The 22,841-nt window shown below is 40.7% G+C and overlaps 1 protein-coding gene across 3 annotated transcripts in view; it reads right to left on the bottom strand.

Moving 5' to 3' along the window:
- BMPER (BMP binding endothelial regulator) overlaps positions 1–22,841 on the bottom strand; it is a 249,926-nt gene that overhangs the window by 65,355 nt on the left and 161,730 nt on the right. For 2 of the 3 annotated variants that reach the window (XM_055347544.2, XM_063708108.1), the window contains 2 exons: positions 10,292–10,621; positions 3,399–3,735 (listed from right to left, as the gene is read on the bottom strand). In XM_055347544.2, coding sequence (XP_055203519.1) covers positions 3,399–3,735; positions 10,292–10,621 — 667 coding nt within the window. The remainder of the gene's footprint in view (positions 1–3,398; positions 3,736–10,291; positions 10,622–22,841) is intronic. The other variant, XM_055347545.2, reaches the window with a different exon arrangement.

The following is a 22,841-nucleotide window of genomic DNA, read 5'->3' as shown; positions in this document are numbered from 1 at the left end:
AAAAAAATAAATAAATAAAATAAAATAAACCATAGACATTTCAAAAGTAAAACCTAATTCAGAGACATTGTCATTATTATTTTGACCTTATAAGAAGCATTATCTCGTAATTATCATAGAATTTGCCCTGTGGGATTTGTTATAAGAGTAAGGAAACCCAAAATGGGTAATATTTTCTCAGAAAAAATACTCTATTTGCATTCTCCCTTCCCTCTGTTACAAGACAGTGGTGCTCAGAAAGTTATTTGGGTGTGTTATGCTACTTCATAAAGGAAAATACAGATTTTTTTGGAGAATGGGGGGAAAATAAAATAAATTTTTGAGTCTTGTAAAGACTCAAAAAATGTGTCACAGCCACAGATCTGACTATACTTTTGGGTTCATTTTAGAAATTCCACCAATGATATCAAATGTACCAGCAAAAATTTACATGTGTGGGATGTCATATGATTGCTGATTTTGCCTTACTTTTTCAACATTATTTACAAGTACAATGAGCACATGACATTCTCATGAGACAAAAAACAATAGTTTTTTAAACGATTGCAATGCAATCGTCACTTACACTACCTGGAGGAAGTGTCGCAAAAGAGAAACAGTTCATTTTGAGATTGTTCCACAGATTCATCAGGGGGAATTTATGTAATCAGTCCTCCGTGATGACATCAGGAGAAAATGTGGACAATCAGAAAGGTAAATGGTGAATCCAGGGGCAAGCTTCTCCATAGAAAGTAAGGGATACAGGACAGCAGCACACTCTGTGCCAGGACTACCGTGTGCCAGCGCTGTACCCTCCATTGGCCTCAGTCCTCAGAGGAGCAATCCTGCCAGGTAGTTACTGTGTGTCAGTTCTTTCAATAAAGGATGTTGAACTCAGCTAACCACCAGGGCACACTGCTAACAGTGGCAGAGCTGGGCTGGAGTCCAGCTTGCTGTCCCCTTCCCCAAGGCTCATTCTCAGTCCATTGCTCCATAAAGTCTCCTACAAACCCTGAAGTTAGATCCTTTCTGGAGCTCCACTGAGAAGAGAATATCTTTCCACGTTGCACCTGGTTTATTTTCTTCTTCTGCCACACATGCACTTGGAAATAAGGGGGAGAAACAGGATCTGGCCAACACTGGCCACTCTCCCTTTCAGATTCATGAAGGTGCATCCTCCTGTTGGACTGTGAGATCACCAGCAGAGGGCGGGGCAGGCAGAATTGCCCAGCTCTCCTTCCTGAGCTCCTCTGCCCTTTCCAGGAAGAAGTGGCCCACTGCGGAAGGGCACTCTACCATGACACAATGACACTGATCAGGAGAGCACAAGCCTACTTCCCACCACATCCTGGCCTCTAAATCTCCATGCACAAGGATCCCAAGAACATTCTCATGAGCTGCCCAACTCAGGGCATCAAGCCCTTTACACAGATAAGCATCCTCCATTGTAGATGCTGTAGAATCATTAAGGGCAGAAGGGGAGCATTTGCCTGGCCACCTAAGGAATCCAATGCTCTTTATTCATAAGTGCCCAAGTCATCATTCATAACTTCTGTTGAAGCGCTCATCATATTTCTGTTGCAGTCCAAAAATCATAACACTAAATAAATCACCGAAGGCAAAAGGCATAGAAATTCAGAAAAGGAACTAATCTCTTCAGACCTTCTCTCTAATTTTTGTTTTCAATACATCCCTTTGAAATGGGATAAAAATCAAAGGTGTAGGCTGCTTGGCCCTGGGAGAAGCACAGCCTTTCCATTCTATTTTAAGCAGAGAAGGGTCCAATCCAAATTTGCAAACAGGATAGAGGAGCTTCCAAAAGAGATCTTACTCTTCTTCATTACTTAATTAATCACGGAAGAAATGATGGCAGCAATTATAGAGCGCTGACTATGTGCAGGCATTGTGTTAAGCACATGCATTCATGTTCATAATCTTACTGAATCTGGATGGCGACTCTTCAAGGTAGGTTCTTTTATTATCCCCACTTCACAGATAAGTAAGTTGAGGTTTAGAGAGCTTAGGTCATTGTTTTAGGTTGCATAGCTGGGCTGGATTTTGAATCCTGGGGCACCACAAAGTTCTTAATTGCTATATTCTACTGCTTTCCATCAGACCTTCAAGTGAGGGTTTTTAGATTCCAAATAAAGCCAGATTTGTCTATCTAGCTGTTTAACTCACTGCAAAGTCTCACGTTAAGATCCCTCAGTTTCACTAGACAAGAGGTCAGTCTAGGGGTGGTGCAGAGAGGAGAAAGAAGGGAACCCAGAGAATTCAAATTATAACAGGAAAATGGCTTGAAGGAGCTAAACCCATGACTTGGAGCCAAATGGTTTGGCACATGCAGCCATGTTCGGGGATTTGTGATGACAGGGACAGTCTTTTTTCCACCCCACTTCGAGCCGCCTTTGTAGAGCTTTATCTTTTATGTCCGAAGATCAAATAAAAAAATCATATTTAACGAGAACTAGGGGAAATAAACTGGTGGTAATTAAAGATTAAAAATAACCTCTCTGTGGCTTCAGACCACAGGAGTTTTCTAATTTTAAGAGGCACAGGCAAATCACTCAAACAAGGCCTTTTGGGCTGTGTTCATCTTGTGTTTCCTCCCACACCCACAGTGGTTAAATTTATAGGCAGCCATAGCTCTTGAACCCATGGAATTGTGTAGTAAATGGAAGTACACCCAGGCCAAACTCATCAGCTCAGAAACACAACCTTGCAGTGCGGAAGTCAAATCCAAGTCTCCTTTGTAACCAGTTGCTTTGCGTGGAAGGGGGTTAAACAGTTAGAAAAGGTCATGGAGTCCTAATTCTTAATAAGAGTCCTTCCTCCCTCCATCCTCAAGCCCCGTTTCTACTGTCATCTGACTCTGGACGTGAAGTCTCACAGTTGGCCAAGATCCAAAGAATTCTCATTTTGCTTCCTTATTTTCCATGTGCACATTTGATGTGGGCTAGACCATAAGGCAGACCTAAACTCTTCCTCAGGTAGAATAACCAGACTCATTCAAACACCCAAAGGCAGCCAAGTGACTTGAGATTCCGTTTAGGGGAACCAGCTCTGCCTTGTACTACTGTGGTTTAGGCCAGAATTTGGGAAGCCCTCCTCAATCTTAGAGTTAAGCTAACACCTGGAAAAACCCTGCAGTGTAGCCAGCTTTCCAGTAAACGTGCAGACCTATAAAAGCATGGAATTGCCTGGAGGACATCACTCTGAAATACTTCTTTGAATTTCCCAATTTGGGACATAGAATGGGGCTGACTCAAGATGAGATCAGCTCCTGGACAGCAAGAAGATGTCTACCCTGGGTTTTGAGCCTTTGTCCTGCACAACAAGAGATTTCATACACCGTGTTCCAAGGTCAAGTCTATTATTGGTCTGCAACCCAAAACCATCCCCCAGAACACTGTACTTACCGGTAGAAAGTGGCGTAGTCCACAGTCGAGTGGCAGGTCTGAAACTCCCAGGATTTGAGCTTTTGGCATTCTCGATGGGCCCGGAGCTTTACCTTGACTGTCCCTTGACACAGTTCAGGCACTGGCTTTCTCTGAGGTCTGTTGCAGAACTCATTGGACTCCACCCTCCAAGACTCAGCAAAGTCATCCACATCAAACTTGAAGTTTCCATCTCCACCAATTAAGTCATCACGTTTATGTCCATTGTAGTTGCCACAAAGACCACAGAGCTTGCCCTTGAGATGCGGCGCAGCCATGACTTCTACAAAACTGTCTCCATCCCAAGATATTTCCAAACCTAGAGGAGGAGGAGAGGAAAAGGAAATCAATCACTCATTAACGCACTAATAATTCCCAAATGTATACATCCTTACACAGAACATATGACTGACTGTCCTCCAACAAGGAGCACCAAGGGTTGGTCCAAATTCTTGGTTACCTCTTAATCTCACTATAGTGAATAATGTGTGAAATTATCTGAGTCATTTGCTAGTTGGAGCTTAGAATTTTTAAACCGTATAAAGTTTGTCCTGATAACATCCTATGTACCCCTGGTTTGACCTATAGATGACTATCCCTTGACCATCCTATTCTAGGGTTTATATTTTTCCCTTTTCCTAAGGTAATCATGTTGGTCCAAATCATGCCTTCATTTATCTAATGACTACTACAATGTGCAAATGGAAAAAAAAAAGATGATTGTTTTTTAATGCAATTATTTACAGCCAGAAATTCCACCATGTAATTATTCCCCTAATGCCAAAGGAAAATTTCCAAATCATTTCCTATAATGAGAATACTAAAGCAATCAATATTTAGTTTCTGAATATATCCCCTTCAAAGGCAACACTGATATAATGAAAACATTTGCTCCCTCATTATTTTACAACCACTCCTGAGGCATGGACACTGTTTGATTAACATTTCTTGGGGTTTGGGGTTGAGTTGTTGTGAAACCCTTCTAATTGCTATCCCTCAGGCCTCCGTTCTGGGTTTGCTCAAAAGCCTCAACATTTCAGGCGGTGGTGGAGGCTATCAGGCCATGGGCAAGAGTTCTTCTTGTGCATACATCAGCAGGCCAGTACTGCTGGTTCATCAAGGAAATTCTCTTTACTCCAGAATGTAGAGAACTTAGACCCTTCTTGGTTTGCTAAGCTGACTATCTAAAATGCTGAAGAAATTATCTGAAAGTATGCATATACCTCCAGACATGCTGGCCCAAGACTTCCAGGAGCCACACTGGCCAATGACCCTTCTGAATGGTGGAATTTTTATGTCACAGGTAGAACAGCCATGTTATGCTATCACACAGCATAGATACATCTGACTAGAAGGTCAAGAAGAAATGCTGTCATATCCACTCTGACACTGTGTGTGAAGATACCACCCATAAAAGAAAGGAGAGGCTTTCATGAAAAGTCTTCTGAGGTTCAACCGAAAACAAATGACAAACTTTTCTAGCCAGAGTTTTTGTTTATGTCTCAAATGTGTGTTTTCTTACTGTTCTGGCAACACCCTGGCAGTGCCTGAGTCTCCCCAGTGAATGGGTGAACTTTGTACTAGTGATTGCAAGTGACCACCTGTGGCATGGACACCAAGAAACATCTACAGTGGATCAAGGTGTATTTCCGCCCTGGGACTTCTCCTAATTCACTCTCTGTCTCCAAAGACTGGCACCCACAGAGGAAGCTTCTTTTTAACAGAATGGTCTCTGCCCACTTACCCCGTGTGTCCATGTGTTTTGTTTGTTTGTTTTTTAGACAGTCTTGCTCTGTCGCCCAGGCTGGAATGCAGTGGTGCGATCTCAGCTAACTGCAACCTCCACCTCCCGGGTTCAAGCAATTCTCCTACCTCAGCCTCCCGAGTAGCTGGGACTACAAGTGCATGCCACCATGTTCAGCTAATTTTTTGTATTTTAGAGACAGAGTTTCACTGTGTTGGCCAGGCTGGTCTCAAACTCCTGAGCTCAGGCAATCCACCCGCCTTGGCTTCCCGAAACACTGGGATTACAGGCGTGAGCCACTGCATGCGGCCTTTTTTTTTTTTTTTTTTAAATCTTTCCTCTTGTGATCCTGACAAAAACATTTTTCATTTTGCCTGTTTTGAGCTGCTGGAAAGAGCAAAATGACTTTCCTCCTAAAAGGCTTTTTGTTCCTGAAAGATCAAGATTAAGCTGATGAGCAAATGTTCAGAAGTTGGAAGATGAGGTGGTGATGGGACAAGAGAAATAGTGGGAGGGAGTGTGGGAGGGAAGAAGAGAGAGAGAGGGAGGATCTTGTCTAGATATGAAATTGGCATAAGGCAGTAACATCAGAGTGATGTGTGGAAGATCAGGAAGAAACACCCAGAGGTAAGACTCCTAAGCCAATACACCCGAAGTTTGGATATAGTCCAAGAGGAGAGAAGGCTGACAGATAGCATTCCTATGAGTAGGTCATACAACTGCCACAAGAGTTATTTCAAAGAGAGATACTGGTAGAATAACCCACAGTCTAAAACTGGGTTTCTCAAGAAATAAATGGAAAGACCCATAAGGAAATCACTGTATGGTCGGAAGAAATAGAAACATTCTTAGACCAAAAAAAATTTTAGAGATTTCTTGGTTGAGAGGAGAGTCTGAGTTCAGAAAAGAAATTAAATAGACTTAGATAAAGAAGAAAGAGAGCCATAGGAAAGTCTCTTTGGGGAATAATTTGATAAGGAGAAGACAGTGATGGGACCAGGTATGAGAGAAGGGACATACGGCTGGAAACCCACAGGCTGGGCTGACCTCCCATGTGGATCTCTGTGAGAAGACCATGTCAACTCTGGCAACTACAACTATCATAGAAAATGAATTCTATTTCTTCATACCCTATCATCTAACACGTTATATAGCACACAGTACGTACTCAGTAAATAAATGAATTACCCCGGTAACACTGATACACTGAATCTGTGAAGCCAAAGACATTGTGAGTTTCATGCTTGTCAAGACACCGAAATAACCATTTTGAAAGAAGACAAGCAAACTATAAGATGATTTGTAATACACTCTGTCAGGTATTGAAGAAACTTGACCTCACAAGCCTGTAGCTAGGCAGCTGCCCAGCAAGAGAAATGAGGGGAGAAAATCAATTCCATACAAAGTCTAACTTTTACAGCATAATTCTGAAGATTTTCCATGTTGCAAAATTTTCCAAACTACAAATATCTTTCCTAGACAGCAGGCAAATACTGTTCTTCTAAGTACCACAAATGGTTGAGAACGCACACACCAGGGATTTCCAACGTCTTTACTACTGACAATGATATACTAAATTTGAGACTTGGGGCAACTGAGTTCATGGGAATTCAACTCACAGTGAATGACTGTGTTCTTTCTTTGCAGTGGACTGGTGGTCCATACACTTTGAAAGATGCAGATCTGCCGTGTTTCCAGTAAACCCTTCTCAAAACTCGTGACATCTCATTCATAAAACACGATCCCCAAAGTAAGAGAATAATTTGTAATTCACTCTCCTGTCTTCCTCTTTCTCCTTGCCATTATTACATTAAGAAGATTTTTCACAGACCAATGCTAGGCTTCGCATTGTGAAGGGATGACTTACTCTACTACAGATGCCTTTGTCTGGCTATATCATCTACATATGCATTTGCATGGATATTTTTACCCTCTACATGAGCAAAATCCATACAAAGTAGATTACAGTAGTGAAAGACAAAAAAAAAAAACTAATAAGTTGTAATTGAGGGAATTGCTCTTCCAAATAATATTTTAAATAGGCATCTTATGAGATGAAAACATCATGGAAGGGTTTGAGAGGCTGATGATAGTCCTTCCTGCAGCTGGGATGAGTTTCTCCATTCTCTGCATGGGAAATTGGGTAGAAATAACTGGCAGAGTCAGAAGGCTAAAGCTGAAGCATATGTCTCATCTGGGGATGCGAGCAGCAGCCACATTCCTTCCACTGCAGGAAGGGCCTTCCAATTTTCCCTTCTTACTAGTGAATGCTTTACCAACTTGTTCTTCCCCCTTCAAATATGTGACCTAGCTCCAGACCACTAGTTGGGTTTTTTGTGGTTTTTGTTTAATTTTGTGGATATTGTTGTTTTGCGTTGTTTGTTTCCTGGTTGTTATTGTTGCTTTTGCTGTTGTCCGCTGAAAGGAGAGAGAACGTGCAAAAAGGAGAGAGGAGGTGCAAAATTTGTAGCTATACCATAGTGAGGTTTACAAATTGATAGTTTTTCTATTCAAATTTTACACCAAAGAAAGGGGAAGGTAGGATGTATTCTCTGGGTTCACCAAGTGTAAAGCTCTACCAAAAATAAAGTAAAAAGCCATGCTCTCCATGTGTTAATGCTTTCAGGTAGATGTGATGTAATTCTTTCAGGTAAAGTTGATGAAGTGAACAGATGGCAGAAAGGAAATATTTTAAAATTATTTGCTAAGTGTCAAGAGTTGGGGTGGGAGTGTGTGGTGGAAGTGGACAATGCTCTCTCGAGCTACTAAGCCTTAGTTCTACCCTGTTTTTTATATTAGCTACGCAACTACAGCCTAATTCCACCCAAACTACACAGCCACCTGTGTTACCCTGCCAAATGATCCCATCGTAAGTGCGGAGTACATAAACCGCAGGGTCAAAGAGTCATTCCTCCCATCTCCCATCTTCCAGCTGCAGGCTTGAGTTTTTGAAGAAACTTGCTATTTTGAAGAAAGTGCCCTTTGATCACATGAGCTTATAAATTTTTTTTTTAAATCTATGGAAGAACACTCAAAGGAAATGCTGTGATATTTCAAATACATAATCAATAGGTGGTAAAAAGATAATATCCCTAAAGGGTAGTTCAAACTGAGATGGAAAGACTAGGGTGGAAAACACCATTGTCTGGAAATAGAATTGTTTCATTCAAAGAATAAGTGTAAAGTAAGTTCAATGCCCAGAGGAATAGAATTCTTCTCTAGGAAGCAGAGGGCTTGTGTGATTCGTGTGCTACAGGAGATTGTTCAGCTGGGTATTGAGTTCCATGAAAATTACTTGCATCTTGGAAAGGGAGATGGAAAAAAAAAAGAAATTGTAAAACTGAGTTCAAGGCACAGAACAGTTAAATTCACTAATCTAATTATGGCATTTATGATCTATTATTATTCTCTTAGCCTCATCCTTTTTTATAACATGGAATCTTTGTAAAGAGTACATTTATTCCATAAGGTTGTGTCAGCTGCGAATGGAACACTATCGAACCTCTTAGGCTGTTAGTAATCTTCAAGTACTCAAGATTTCTTTGAGAACTAGGCTGTGGTTGACTAATAATTTCCATATCAGTAGAATCTATTGTGTTCAGCTAGCTTGCAAATAGTCAAGGTGCTTTTAATTAGTGCTGTGTAATAATGGGTCATCTTACACACACTTTACAGGGAGCCAAAAAACTTTGCCTCCTTGAAAGGAATGTCCTGGAGCCTACATTTACAGAGCACCATGTCTTTTGGATATAAGAGCAGGTGTGTGAATTTTCTGAGCAGGACTAATCCCGCTAAACTTGAATGAGTAGATCTCTCACAACTGTGAAATAAAGAATAGGAATCTTTTCCCCTAATAAAATGTTCCAGTATATTAATAGTTAACATTCTGTCACTGAAAACATGTTATACTCTAACTAAAAGCTCCCTGGGCTGCTTCTTGGTTTCCTGCCTTTGTTTAGCTAAGCTGGCATTCCATAAGCTTAAATCAACTTATCAAAATACCTTTTGGCTTGAATTGAAGTAATTGCCAGGGTTCTGAAGGTATGGTAAAAACAGTCTCTATAGCCCCTGAAAAGTGCCTGCTTTGTCAAATGTTTCATTATCTAAAGAAACGGGAATCCAACTGATACTTTCACACTTGTTAAATTCTTATCAATGCAAACAGCAAGAAATACACTGATTTCCTTAGAAGTATCATGCTTTAAAAAAATAGAGTATGCCAAAGGAAAGGCAGTGCAATATCCAACTGACGAAAGATATATATTAACCAAAGGTAGCATGGAAGGAACCACACATGATACACAAAGTGTGAAAATGAGCTGAATTTATGCTCTGGGGCTGATATTCAAGGAATGAGTTCTGCTTCTAAAATGTCTTTCTTAGGTAGCAAGTACCAGACAAGAGTTTGAGCCTCGTGGACCACCGGCAGTCAAAAATAGTTTGGCCCAAGGGGGAATATATCTGCTCTTGGAGTGGAAAGGCAGAGACCAGTGAGCCTACAGCACCACGCGCTGCTGAGAAAGAAGGGGCCTCGGTGGCATAGAACAGCCACGTGGGATATGGCTACTCCTGCATACCAGAGTTTGCCAAGAACAAGCCCTTCTGCTGTGGACATTTATGTTTCTTTTGAACATCATTGATACTAAGCTGTTTACTTTTGAGGACTCCGCTGCAAAGACTTGGACAGATGCTAACACAGAAACACTATTTCTCCCAGATGTGAAACTGCACATAGCTAGCTGAGCTGGGAGACACTGACAATTCCAAGCTGGGCATCGACGGCCTAAAAGAGCAACAAAACTTGAGAGAGGGGTTACGTGGAGAGTACAACTGCTATTTTTAGACAGAGGATGGAAAGGTTCTGGATGTGGGAAGATTGCAAGACTGGTGGGACTGGCATCCAATTGCAAGACTCCATACGGTCCAAAGGTCTCCAGCTGTTTGTGGCATCTTCAGGATGTGACTTCCCTGTGAGTGGGGATGAGGCAAGTCCCGCAGTTGGAACCTGGCTCTGCCTTGGGTTTTTCCTCGGAGGAGGAACCACATCTCCTGAGTGCTCTAACCAAGCAGTGCTGCTGAACGGGTAAGTGAGGCGGAGGCTAGAGCAAGAGGGAGGCCACAGACGCCCCACCTGCTTTGGTGGTCACTTTCAAGAGGTAGCCATCCAGGTCGATGTGGAAGTGCGGCGCGCGGCAGGGGAGCGCGATGCGCGAGCCGTTCCAGCGCACGGTGAGGTGCTGCTGCAGGCTGACCCTGCTCTCGCCCAGCACCAGCTCCACCGACTTGGTCCACGAGAAGGAGCGTGTCCGGCGGGCGTCGTTCTTCACCAGCACCTGGAAGGGCGAGGCAGGGGAGGAGCAGTCTTTTGTCAAAACGTACTGACACGTCCCCTGAAAGTTAAATGTCCGACCGTCAAAAGTGTTGTAGTGGGGATCTCCAAACACCGTGCAAACGCCGGGCTCTGCGGAGGAGTGAGAGACAAAAGCCGGGTCACAAACCAAGCCAAGGATTCACAGAGAAATCAGGGGCACCTGCTGGGTAAGGGGAAGCCTTAGTAGAGATGCACTAAGGGAAATCAACTTTAAAAAAAAGTGGTCGTTTTTAAAGGTTTGTGTCAAACCTCACAGAATACTCAAGAATACTTCTGGTTCTTTTATACTTGAAAGTCATTTTAAAACCTCTGAATTTTCAAAGCATGCCTATTTTGTAGCCTAGATATGCTTCCATGATCTTAACGTAGGGAATGAAGAAACTGAACTAAGATAACTAAGAACTGGCCTTACTTCACAACCCACACATACAAGAGCAAAGTAAGTATATAAATAAACAAATGGGAGCAACATCAATGTCAATACACCAAGACATTAGCATGATTTCCATTTAACTAATTCAAAAAAATTAGAAACACGGTGTGCTAAATGTTTCTCATGCTTTTAAGGAAAACTGATACTCAACACCCGTGTATTTACCTAGGATAAATCAATAGAACTGCCAAACAGACACAAGTTTAATAGTGTCAGGAAACAAATTGCTAATAATATTTACAGATAGTCTTTATATGTTTTCCAAAAATTCCTATGTTTTGATCTAAGGACCACGATCTAAAACTGGATGAAAAATAAGTTACAAAATATAATTTAGTACAGTTAAGACATTCCAGTAAAGTCATCATTCTGAAATATCATTAATTCAAATACTTATGAGATCAAAGTAAAGTTTTACACTTTAGGGCAGCCCTAAGATTTCTACAGAAAATTAAATATTGTTAATTTTTTTAAAACAAATCTTGTTGTTGGTTTGTTCTGCATGTAAATATATTTTATCCGTTTTCAAAAAGGCATGAAACAACCAGGAAATGAGGAATCCATTTAGAGATAGTAGCCCAAATAATTAAAAAAAAAATAAAAAGCACAATTTCCAGCCAACACTAGAATAATAGCCAGATCAAGAATAATAACCAGAATAAAAATACTAGGTCAAGAATATGAGAATGTCATATAAGTAATTTCTCAGAATATCTAAGGGAAGAATTGAGTCAAGACAGAGGAAGGATGTGCCAGCTGATCTGATAGCACCAAGGGGATCCAATAGAAACATTTGCTTTTAATTTCTAAAGTGTTTGGAGTGTAATGTTGCTTTATGTTATGATATATTATGTCATTTTATATGTCAATTTCATATGACTCCATACAAACCACATACATTTGGAACTTAATAAATTAATTTCTTGTTCTAAATTAGTTTTCCTTGTCAATATTTAATAGAGAGTATAAAAGAAAAAGTTTTGGCATTTATGAGAATTTCAATGAACAAATACTTTAAAGAATATATAAAAGGCACTCCTCAGGGTGGAGGGTGGAAGAAGTAGGTGGGAGAGACACATTTTGAAAGCTCAGCAGTAATACTCAAATTCACCCTCCCTTTCTGTTCCTTTCTTATTCCTTTCTTGGTTGCTTTTCCTTCTGACTCCAATTTTACACGCTGTGTTGCTTCACATTTTACCCTCTTCCCACCTTCCTAACTCCATATCTTCTCAACTAGTTCCCAGCTATCTAACCTCTTCAGGGTGCATTTATCAGTCCTTTCTCCATGTGATTACTTCCAAAATCATCCCATCCCACATTTCCCCCAACATTCTCTCTCCCTGGCCATGAAATGGAATCTCTCCCTGGCCATGAAAATGTCGCTTTTTGGTTGAGGGAGAACAAGGCAGTTCTTTGGGACCCCAAGTGGCATCAGGAGAATGACAGTTCGGAAGTAATACCAACATGTGCCACAAAAGGACTACATAGTAACCTGATGACCAGATGCACCCAGTTGAATAGAAGGACTTTTCCAGGTCCTTAACTCCACCTTCTCAGCAAGACTGCCCAGACCAACCAACGTTTTTGAGCTTTTGAGCATGCTACAGATGGACCTCAGCTTGGAAAGGCCAAGGTACCTCCTAAGGTTTTGAAATTATACTCCTGAGGAAGTCCTCTCTCAGTGGGGAGCAGGCACAGGGAATGCCCACAACCTGCTGCCCACACTCTCCTGTGGCAATCTTCTCCTTGTACCAGGGACACGAATTACATTAAAATTATCATTAATTAAAGCACTAATAGCTAACAGTTGCAGAAAACTCATCATATACCCTAACACTCTTCTACATGCCTGCTGATCATGGATGCATCATCAGAAAATCGGTATTCAGATTGTCTCCCAATATTAAACAAACAGTTGAGCACTTTGTAATAGAATCCATAAAATGAACTATGATCTAGTCACTGAAAAAGTTTGTGAATAATCTTCATAACTGAGGAAATGCTTATGACATGTTAAGTGAAAAATCAAAGACAAAATTATATGTACAGGATAATTTTAACTATGTTAAAATTAATATGCACAACCCCCGCCAAAACATACACACCCCAAAATTGAAAACAGTAGTTATTCCTTGATGGAAGAGCCATAAGTGACATTATTTTCTTTCTTATGCTTTTCTGTTTTTGATTTGTTGTTATTTTTTGTTTTGTTTTTTAGAGCCAAACTGTGGGCACTTGTAGATAAGGCCAATTACATGACAAAGCAAGTCTTCATAGAAGCAACAGAAGATCTACTGCCTCAAGTGACCCTGGGGAAGCCTGAGCTTGCTCATAGCTGGGCAGGAAGCAATGAAGAATGTCCAGGGAGACTCTGGGCAAGGGAAATCATGTGTGAACAGGGCTGTCAGGAAAGATATTTTTCAAGAGGCCCTAACTTATGGAAGAGAAGGGTTTGGAAATCGGGATGATTTTTCTGTTTGACAGCAATATTGAAGAGGCCAACAAAATATCATGACTGTGAAGATGCCTGAAAATTATGTGTTGCATTTGGGGACATTTGTATCATGAACTAAAATAATTTTGAAACCTTGGCCCTTTTTCCTGGCACCTCAAGGTCCCTATGCCAGATCCTGCAGGCACAGTGAACTCGTGCACTAGAGAGTGTCTGCAAGTGAGAATTCTCAGTGTTACAAGAATCTGCCTGGCTGCAAAAGGAAAAGGCTCGAGAACACTTAGGGGACAGAAATGAACACAGCATCCTCATATAATTTTTTCCAGTGGACCCAGTGAAATGAGCTTCAGTCCAACACGTCCAGATGTCCAGTCACACTCTTCTGGAAAGCTTGGTGTGATAGGCAGAGGGACGGAGGCTACAGAAACAGACCATCCTGAAACTAACCTTGTTTGAATATGCGTAAGTCAGAAGATGGGGAGAAAGATGCCAGCTTATGACTGGTGGCACATTTTTTCATAGTCCCGTAGGTCAAATCATTAGATCTCATTTTTGTTTTGAGTTGTTTTCAACATATGGATACAAATGCACAGGTAAAGGGGGGAAAAAGATCAGAAGTGTACAGAACCAGATAATAGGAGTGAGTGTTTTTTCTCTAAGGTAATAGAATTATGTGTTACATTTCTTTTCCTCTTTCTTGTTTATGTGTATTTGCACTATTATTTACACTTACATTTCATTGTTTACAATGATTATGTATACTTTTGGAAAAAATATTTGCTTTAAAAGTTTAAAAAATACTGGATTAAAGACATACCACTTTGATGTTCCATACCTTAATAAGATTGCTATGAGAAATAAGAGTCACACTGCCTCTGAAATTATAGTACCAATACTTTTCTCCTAACCACATCAGGTACATTTATTTATGTCATGGATATATTTATTCTAATGAAATGCCTTTCTTCTGAGAGCAGTGATTATTTTCAAAACATCTGTCAAAGAAAATTAAGGGAAAATTATACAATCACACGTTCTAAAAAAAAAAAAATAAGAGAAACTGAGTAAACTCTAATCCTACTCCCCCCAAACACAACAAAACAAAAACATAAAAGCATAAGGATGGGGAAAAAAGCAACATTCATGTTTCTGCCAATAAGAAACAGCCACTGTTTATAATTTTGTGCATGTATTTATTTGAACATAGTTACGATAATTCTGTACATGAAATTTGATTTTCTATTTTTTACTTAACATGTCGTAAGGTTTCTCCTGTCTTCAAAATGTTTTTTCACTTTGAAAGCACAGAATGGAACTTCTATCCTTAGTCCATTACTTCAGCAAAGAGAAAGGTCTCTCCAGCTCATCATACTTTGCTACTACACGGATCACTGCATTTCCAGAAATAATGCTCTAACCATGAGGAAGCCCAACACATAAAAAAACATGGCTTTAAACCTTTTCAGCCCAAACTGCAGGGAAACAGGCCCCATGAGGTCACTGTGTCATGCAGGGGCTCCAGGAATCCCAGAAAGGTAAGCGTCGTGATGATGCCAAGCTTGAGTGAAGAATCAGGAAAGGCTGTTTGTCTAGGCCTTGCCTGAACAGTGATGGAGGCCTCTGATAGAAAGAGGCTGTGGTGCAACCCAGAAGGACCCGAACTTCTCCATTCAGGAGCCCCCCATCTTGCACAGAACGTCACTGACAGCTGTTGGCCCAAAAGGGACCTAAGGGTCAGCACATGATCCACCATGTGGCACCTGGGTGCCTTCCTTGGCCTCTTAAATGGGAAACAATCTAACATGTATGGGGTGGGGGTGGAAAAGAGAGGAGTAGGTCACTTTCCACCAACCTGTAATCCACCAGAAATAGTAACCGATCTGTACATAAAAAACTGATTTCAAGAAATATTGTGTAGGTACATTGTTAAATGTTATGAATTTGCTTTCACATATTTTCCATAATTCCATGAGCTCACCAACTTGAAACAAAAGAGCAAACAAAGTAAGCAGTCCCTAACTACAAGATCTCATCTAAAACACATCCAAACCCACAGCCAGTGCGCTACCATCCAGGCCTCTGCCACGGAGCCCAGTGCTGGCCCCCCTCACCTGGGCCCTGCAATGGCCCATTCCTGCCCAGCACTCCCTCACAGTTCACAGCACACGCATCCTTCAGCTCCCGGCCCGATGCCAGCTTCCCACAGCAACGCCCCTGCTGCCTCAGCCAAAGTCATCTATTTCCTCTAAATTTCAAAAGCAAAACTGACCACATAGCCCAGATGTTCTGGGACAGTCTTAATTTCAAATACTCTATCTTGTAGTCACGCTATGTTTTTCTTTTTAGGGGTCAAAAATATGGTGTGCCAAACTCATAGCCTGCTTATGATATATTATTTTCTTCCTTAGCTTATAGTTTTAGCATATTCTTAACTTCTAAGCCAGACCTTAAACTCCTTGTAAGTTTTATGTGTACCCCTCAGTGCCTGGCACACTGCCATGTATACAGAAGGGTCTACAGGTAGACACATGCCTCATAATGATGTTTCCATCAACAACAAACCACATGAGTGACAGTGGTCCCATAAGATTATAATACTGTATTTTTACTGTAGCTTTTCTATGTTTAGATGTATTTAGATACAAAAATACTTGCCATTGTATTATCATTGCCTACAGTATTTGTACTGTATAGGTTTGTAGCCTAGTAGCAATAGGGTGTGCCATTTAGCCTAGGTTTGTGTATAAGTGCACTCTGTGATGTTCGAATAATGGCAAAATTGCCTAATGATGCACTTCTCAGAACATATTCCTACCATTAAGCAACATATAACGGTATATATGTAATACATGGATTCTTTTTTTAATTACTCAAAAAGTATTACTGCTGTAACACATATTATGTACCAATAAATGTCTGTCGAATGAATGAGTTAGTTAATTAATTTGAGAACATATTTTGGTGAAAAAAAAATTGCCCACACTGAACTTACTAAAATAGTTCAGTGTAATGACACATACAGCAGGTAACCAAAATCGCCTAATCGATTAACTGAATAATTAATGAATGCTCTCAGAATAAAGAGACTATTAGGAAAAAAATTCTGAAAAGTCAGGAACATTATGGGGGAACTATGTCTGGTGCCAAGAAAGCTAGCTGAGAAATTCAAATTCATGGGAGTCCAATTTCTCCATTTGAATAGGGATAACCTACCCCACTAAAAATTATTGTTAAAATCAAAAAGCTAAATCAGAATCAGAACAACATGGGAAAAGAACTTACCTCTAATGCCTAATATGACCAAGAGTGGTCGGCAGAATAATGGACCCCCAAACATGTCCACCTCCTAATGCCCAGAACCTGTAACTATGTTATTCACATGGCAAGAGGGAATTAAGTTTGCAAATGGAATTAAGGTTGCTAATCAGCTGATCTCAAGATGGGCACTTCTGAAAGAGGTGAATGTATTCACAAGGGCCCTTAGCAAAAGAGGAAGGCAGGTGCATGGGCCTTACAGTGTGAAAGGGACTCAACCTGCTGTTTGCAAGTCTGAAGCTGGAGGAAGGGGTCAGGAGCCAAGGAATGTGGGCTACCTTCAGAAGCTGGAAAAGGAAAAAAAAAAAACCGATTCTCTCCCCTAGGGCATTCAGAAGAAACACAGCCCTGCTGACACCTCGATTTCAGCCCACTGAGACCCTTTTCAGACTTCTGACCTCCAGAACTATAAAACAGTGCATTCGTGCTGTGTTAAGCCAGTGAGTGGTAATTTGTCATCTGCAGCCATAGGTAACTAGTACACTTAGCAATCCAGCGTGGCTAGTATAAAATAACTAGTGTATGCCAAGTACCACGCCAGATGCTTTCTGTATTTTCAGTATCTCCTTTCATCCTCACTATCCCCTTTCATCCTCACTATGTCTGTGCACATTGTATATTCATACCCTAATTTTTTAGCAATGAGTTTGAAGAAGTTGCCTTGTTGCCCATGGTTACTCGGCCAATAGTTGTAAGATGGAATCCAACCCAAGACACTGTGGCTTCAAGGCCATTCCTTTCCCCACAGCATCCTGCAAACTTGTTAACTAGCTGGGGTCACAGAGCTCTTTGATAATCTGAAGAAATGTGTAGACACTCAAATCCTCTCAAATGTAGAGGTTCATAGAGACCCTGTCAAAAGACTGATCAATGCTGTCCTAGGAGTCTGGGAACACCTATCTATAAGCTAATTATAAACAATAATATATGATTCTCTTATTTAATGTGTTTCTATTTCATCTCCCCAACTACATTAAATGTTTCTGAGCTCAGGGTCTGTATCAACTTTTCATTCATGTCCTCCAGAGCACCTTCCAGAATGCTAAAAGCTCACTGAATGTTAATATGCAGTTCATACAGAAGATGCATTTTTGCCACTCTCACTATCCAAGATCCGACCTTAAAACATCTTCTTCTCTATTTAAACCAGAAGTTTTTATTTATCAATTGAGAGAACTGTATATCTAAGCTAAAGAGATGGGTTTCACAACTCCAAGTTAACCTGGCTTCCAGCTTTAAAGCCTCCTTGGAGCTTGGCAGACATTGAGCATATTATTGCTTTGAAGAGTCTTGTGTTTGAATCCTGATTTTGCCACTTAAGGCTTATAAAATCATGCACAAACTACCTACATAACCTCAATTTCTTTGCCTATAACATGACTCTAAGAACAATTACCTTGCAGGGTGATTATAAAGATAGCATTGCAAAGCTGCCTAGAACATAAGAGATACTCAGAGTAGTCATTATTCATTTGCTTATTATAAATGTTATGCAAATCTAGCAAATAGTTATCTAGTGCTGGCTAAAATGGGGTTGAGTAAGACTGTAACGAACTTAGAAAGTATAGATTTGTTGAAAAGACAATGTAAATTGAGGTAGTCTATAAAAGACATAAAATACAGATTTGGGGCTAGAATGAAGTAAGCCTTCTAGGCCAAAAGAAGAATGTAAATAAAGTCATGGACATAGATAAGAGGGCAGCTTATACAAGAAGAGCAGGAGGCCAATCGGACCAGAGTGCAGAGCTGCTTCGGGAGATACAAGACACCCAAGTTGTCTAAATAAATTGGCCTGAGATTTATTGCCAGCCTGAGAAGTTTAAATGTATTCCAAACAACCAGCATTTCTTGATGTGTTTCCTGTGAAACATCAATCCTGCCTGTTGCTCTGCCAAAATAAGTAGAAATTAAAAAAAAAAAAAAAAAAAAAAAAAAAAAGCTCTGCCGCTCAAATTAGTTTGGGAGGCACTCTATACTCCAACCTCTTTCACCATGCACATCAACATATTAAGGGCTCTGAGAATTCTGCAGTAAGAAAACACATTTAAGTTTACGTGACCCAGCATTTCCTGAGTGTATTTAATCACAGAACCTTGTTTTGAAAATATTACTCATTATTATCCCTCAGCACTAGTGTTTTATAAAACAAACTCTGGGAAACCGCAAGTGAAGGAAGCTGGTGTAGGTTTCTGTGAAAGCTAAGTTTGGGTTCTGACAGGGGTGTGCAAAAAGGGGTGAAGGAGAAGAGAGATGGAGATCACATGCAAGCAATAGGATGAGTGTCCAGCTGCCATGGGAATGGCAAGGAAAGTATTTATTTGAAAAACATCACAAAAAGACAATCAAGCAAACCTGATGATTGATTAGCAACATGGGGCAGAAATGCCAAAAGTATGAGAAATAACATTAAGGCTCAAATCTTTTGCAGCTGGGATATGGGGGTGCCAGAATTCAGTCAACAAACAGGGATTGGAAACAGCCATTAGCCCCTCCATCCAACTCCCAGCTCATATAATTGGGGGAATCAAAGGTAGAAACTATTAACAAAATTCAAATGCAATACTTTGAAAGAAGAACGTGTTCTCCAAGAAGCTGAGATCTACTACACTAGCATCTTGCTAAGAAGTGATATGTTAAGGACCTCAAAGCTTAAACAAATCTGAAACCAGAGTGAGAAAGTACAGAAAGAGCACCATGAAAGTGGAGCTGTGGGTTTACAAGATGAAAAAGCAAAAAGTAAAACAACAGATACTTGCACTAAAGAAGGATATGGGAAGTCAGAGAAGAGGGGTGTAGCAATGAATGAGGGCAGAGAGTACTAACGCGGAAGGGAACAGAGATAAGAAGAAAGAATGACAGCATTCATGAATATGAATTTCACATCAAAGGGCCATGCATAGCACAGCTAATGAGTCATCTCTCCATACTCCCAGCAAAGGTTACAACTGAAGTATTGTAACCCAAGAGACTGAAGAGGTTAAAGTGACCTCATAAATGTAGGTACATTTTTAAAAAGTAAGTAAATACAACTGCTTGTAAGTAGAAGCCACTAGTCATGTATAAAAGAAAGTAACTGGCAAACCTCATATCTGTTTGGAAGTGAACCTCCAAAATGAATACAAATGTAGTCAATAGAGAACAGAGAATAGTGCATAAAAGTTTGGGCTTTGGAGTCTCGTAGGCCAGTGTATTAGCTGACCACAAACTATTTAATTTCTTTCACCCTCAGGCTAACGACAGCTTCTAATTCATAGGAACATAGTAAGGATTAAATGGCAAAATGGAGAGCATTTATCACAATACCTGACTGATATGGACTAATGTTCAATAAGTCGCTGTTAGTTATAGGAGCAATTGCAGAGGCAGCAGAAGTAGCAATTTTTGTTGCTTTTATTTTGCTCATAGGAGATGTGACCTCCAAAGAGGAATAAATCTGCCTCAGCTCTGCATATAGTAATGTATAATTAGTTATATAATACTTCCCACCAAGTGTATTTTTTAAGTTTCACAGCTTGGGGTTTCTATTGTTCATTTGTTTTGTCGTTTAGCTGTATTTTAGGTGTATCATTACCAAGGAGTTTCCGTCACACATACCCTCAGTCAAAACTGGATACTTGCAACTTTCCTGAGATTCAACATGGCAGCCTTGGCTACATTGTACCAGATGTCTAATAATGAATTCGCATATCTTTTTCTATATAAAATGCATTCTTTTGAAATTAAGCAAGAAACTAGCTTTTAATTGAACTATGTCATAATGCTACACCTATATTAAAAATGGCTTTCCCAAGCAAAAATCCAGGGAGGCCTGTAGAATGAATACTGGATTAGGAGATTTTTAAAAATATGCAAGTCCTCATCCCAGCTCTTTCAGTTAGTACTGCTGTGAGTCTCAGTTTCCTCACCTGTGAAGTGAGAGGTCTGACCTCATATTAAGGTCCCTTCACTTACAAATTTCCTGATGCTAAAATGGTGATGAGCTCCAAAGGCAGGGCAACTCTGCTCTTACCCATTCCTGGTGGAAACTATATACAGAGTTATTTCAAGTTCAAAACTATGTGTACTTAAAAAGAAAATTTGGGGAGATCTTCACTTGACCCCAGTAACTTGAATTACCACGAGAAAAAAAAAACTGGAAAAACTAGTAGACATGGAAAACAAACAAAATGGAAAACCAAGCCAGTATGATTTGTCAGTGAGCTCAGAGCATACCAACCACCACTTCTCTGTACTTGAGCAGAAAGACGGAGATGCCACAGTAGAAGAAAGCCTGGGGACTTGAGTCTCCATTTCCACCCAGGTGTGGTTGGAGGGACAACACTGTTAATTGGAAATTCCTCTTAAGGTCCTTCGCCAGTCATCAATGCTTACAAGTTGTAAAGCCCTCCAGACCTTCTCTTCCCCTTCTTAACTTCAACTGGTTATCAAACTGTACAAAATGACAAGGAAGCTAAGGGAAGTAATTCCAGACCAAGCTTTCGGGTCAGCTACCTGGTTGGAATTCAGGCTCCACAACTATCTTGAGCGTCCTTCTTAACCTCTAAGCCTCAGTTCCCTCAACTGTAAAATGGAGCTAACAGCACTATTTGACCACAAGACGGCTGTGATAATCAAATGAAACCAAATGAGACTGCCCAAGATAGTGTTTAGAGATGGCACATGCCAAATAAATATTAGCTGCTGCTGCTGCTGGTGGGTACTACTGTTGTTATTATTGCTATTATTGTTATCTATGGATGATGACGGTGGTTGATTGTTAATTCATCAAATAATCACTTATCCAGGACTTACTGAGTACTAACACCCTGTGGGAATTGACAATAGGTGGTAGAGAAAAGGTGATTCCTAATAACTTCAGTCTCCTTCAACTCTGTACTAATTTACAGCAAGAAAAATTAAAGTAACAGTATCCCTTAGAGCAGAACAGCATATAAAACAGAAAACAAACTGATTTCCTCATGCTCCTTCCAGCATGGCTTCTACCGGTGTGGGATCTCCCAGCCACCATGTGTGGTACAGTGGGTTTTATTTGCCACCCCTGTCTGCTGTTTGGGCCTGAGGAACAGTGTCAAGCCCGACTCCAGATGCTGGAGCAGAAACTTCAGTGGCCACTTAGCTTAACATCTCCTTGGCAGGGCTAAAGTCAACACCACAAATTCTTATTCTACAAGCATCTTGAGCTCTGATTTCGAATTTCCTTGCTTTCCTGAGTTAAGGACAGACTCTTGGTGTTAAGGGACCTGGAGTTGCTTACAGCCCCGGAGGCCAGAAACCTTGCTCAAACACAGAATCACTAATTTGCAGAACCTCTGTCAGTGGAGATTTCTCATAAAATGGGCCCCTAGGTTGCTGTTTCGTTATGGTTTTTTTTCTAGGGAAATAAATGAAATTGTTATTATAGTCTCCCCCTCCTACAGCCACTCTGTTTAATTGGAGCTACCTGTACGCATCCCAGAGGGCTTACATCAGATGTGCCAAAACGAGTGGCTGTGGTGGGTGTAGGCAGCAGACAGGGCTCCTAGGAGAGCACGCACACCAATGCAGCCTGCACACAGCTGGAAACCAACCCTGGGGAGTTTAAAAAGTCACCTGGCAACTGTGAGCCTCCTCTCACCATGAGCTGCTGAAATTTGATATTTCCTGTTACTTGTGGGACATGTAGTTGAGGTTATTTCAATTAAATGCACATCTGTGCTCAGCATATTCAATCAGCATCAGTGTTATGTAATCGTGAACTTGTGTTTTAAGCTGGGATTCTGATGGTTAGGTCTGATGTAGCTACAGGTACAGCTTAATGAACCACCAGGGACTGGGCATGCACGTCTGGGCTGCCTTTGTCTCTGCTTTTGTGGATGGCTGAGAGATTAATTTTCTCATATATTCAATCGGTCAGTCTCAGTCTCTCTCTCTCTCTCTCTGCCCCTCCCTCCATCCCTCTCTCCCTTTCTTTCTCTATACACACCTCACATGCACCTTTCTTATTAGTGACGACTTTGACCCTATGTATTATTTCCATGTCAGAAAACGGATATCCTGCCAGCAAAGAATTTATCTGATTCAGGTCTCTGTTGGGTGGTTAGGTCAAGATTCCACCTACTATTTGCCAACAC

This window comes from Gorilla gorilla, chromosome 6 (genome assembly GCF_029281585.2).
Source record: "Gorilla gorilla gorilla isolate KB3781 chromosome 6, NHGRI_mGorGor1-v2.1_pri, whole genome shotgun sequence".
NCBI lineage: Eukaryota > Metazoa > Chordata > Mammalia > Primates > Hominidae > Gorilla > Gorilla gorilla.
Note: the sequence above shows the minus strand (reverse complement) of the source record. Positions and strands in the feature narration are given on the sequence as shown.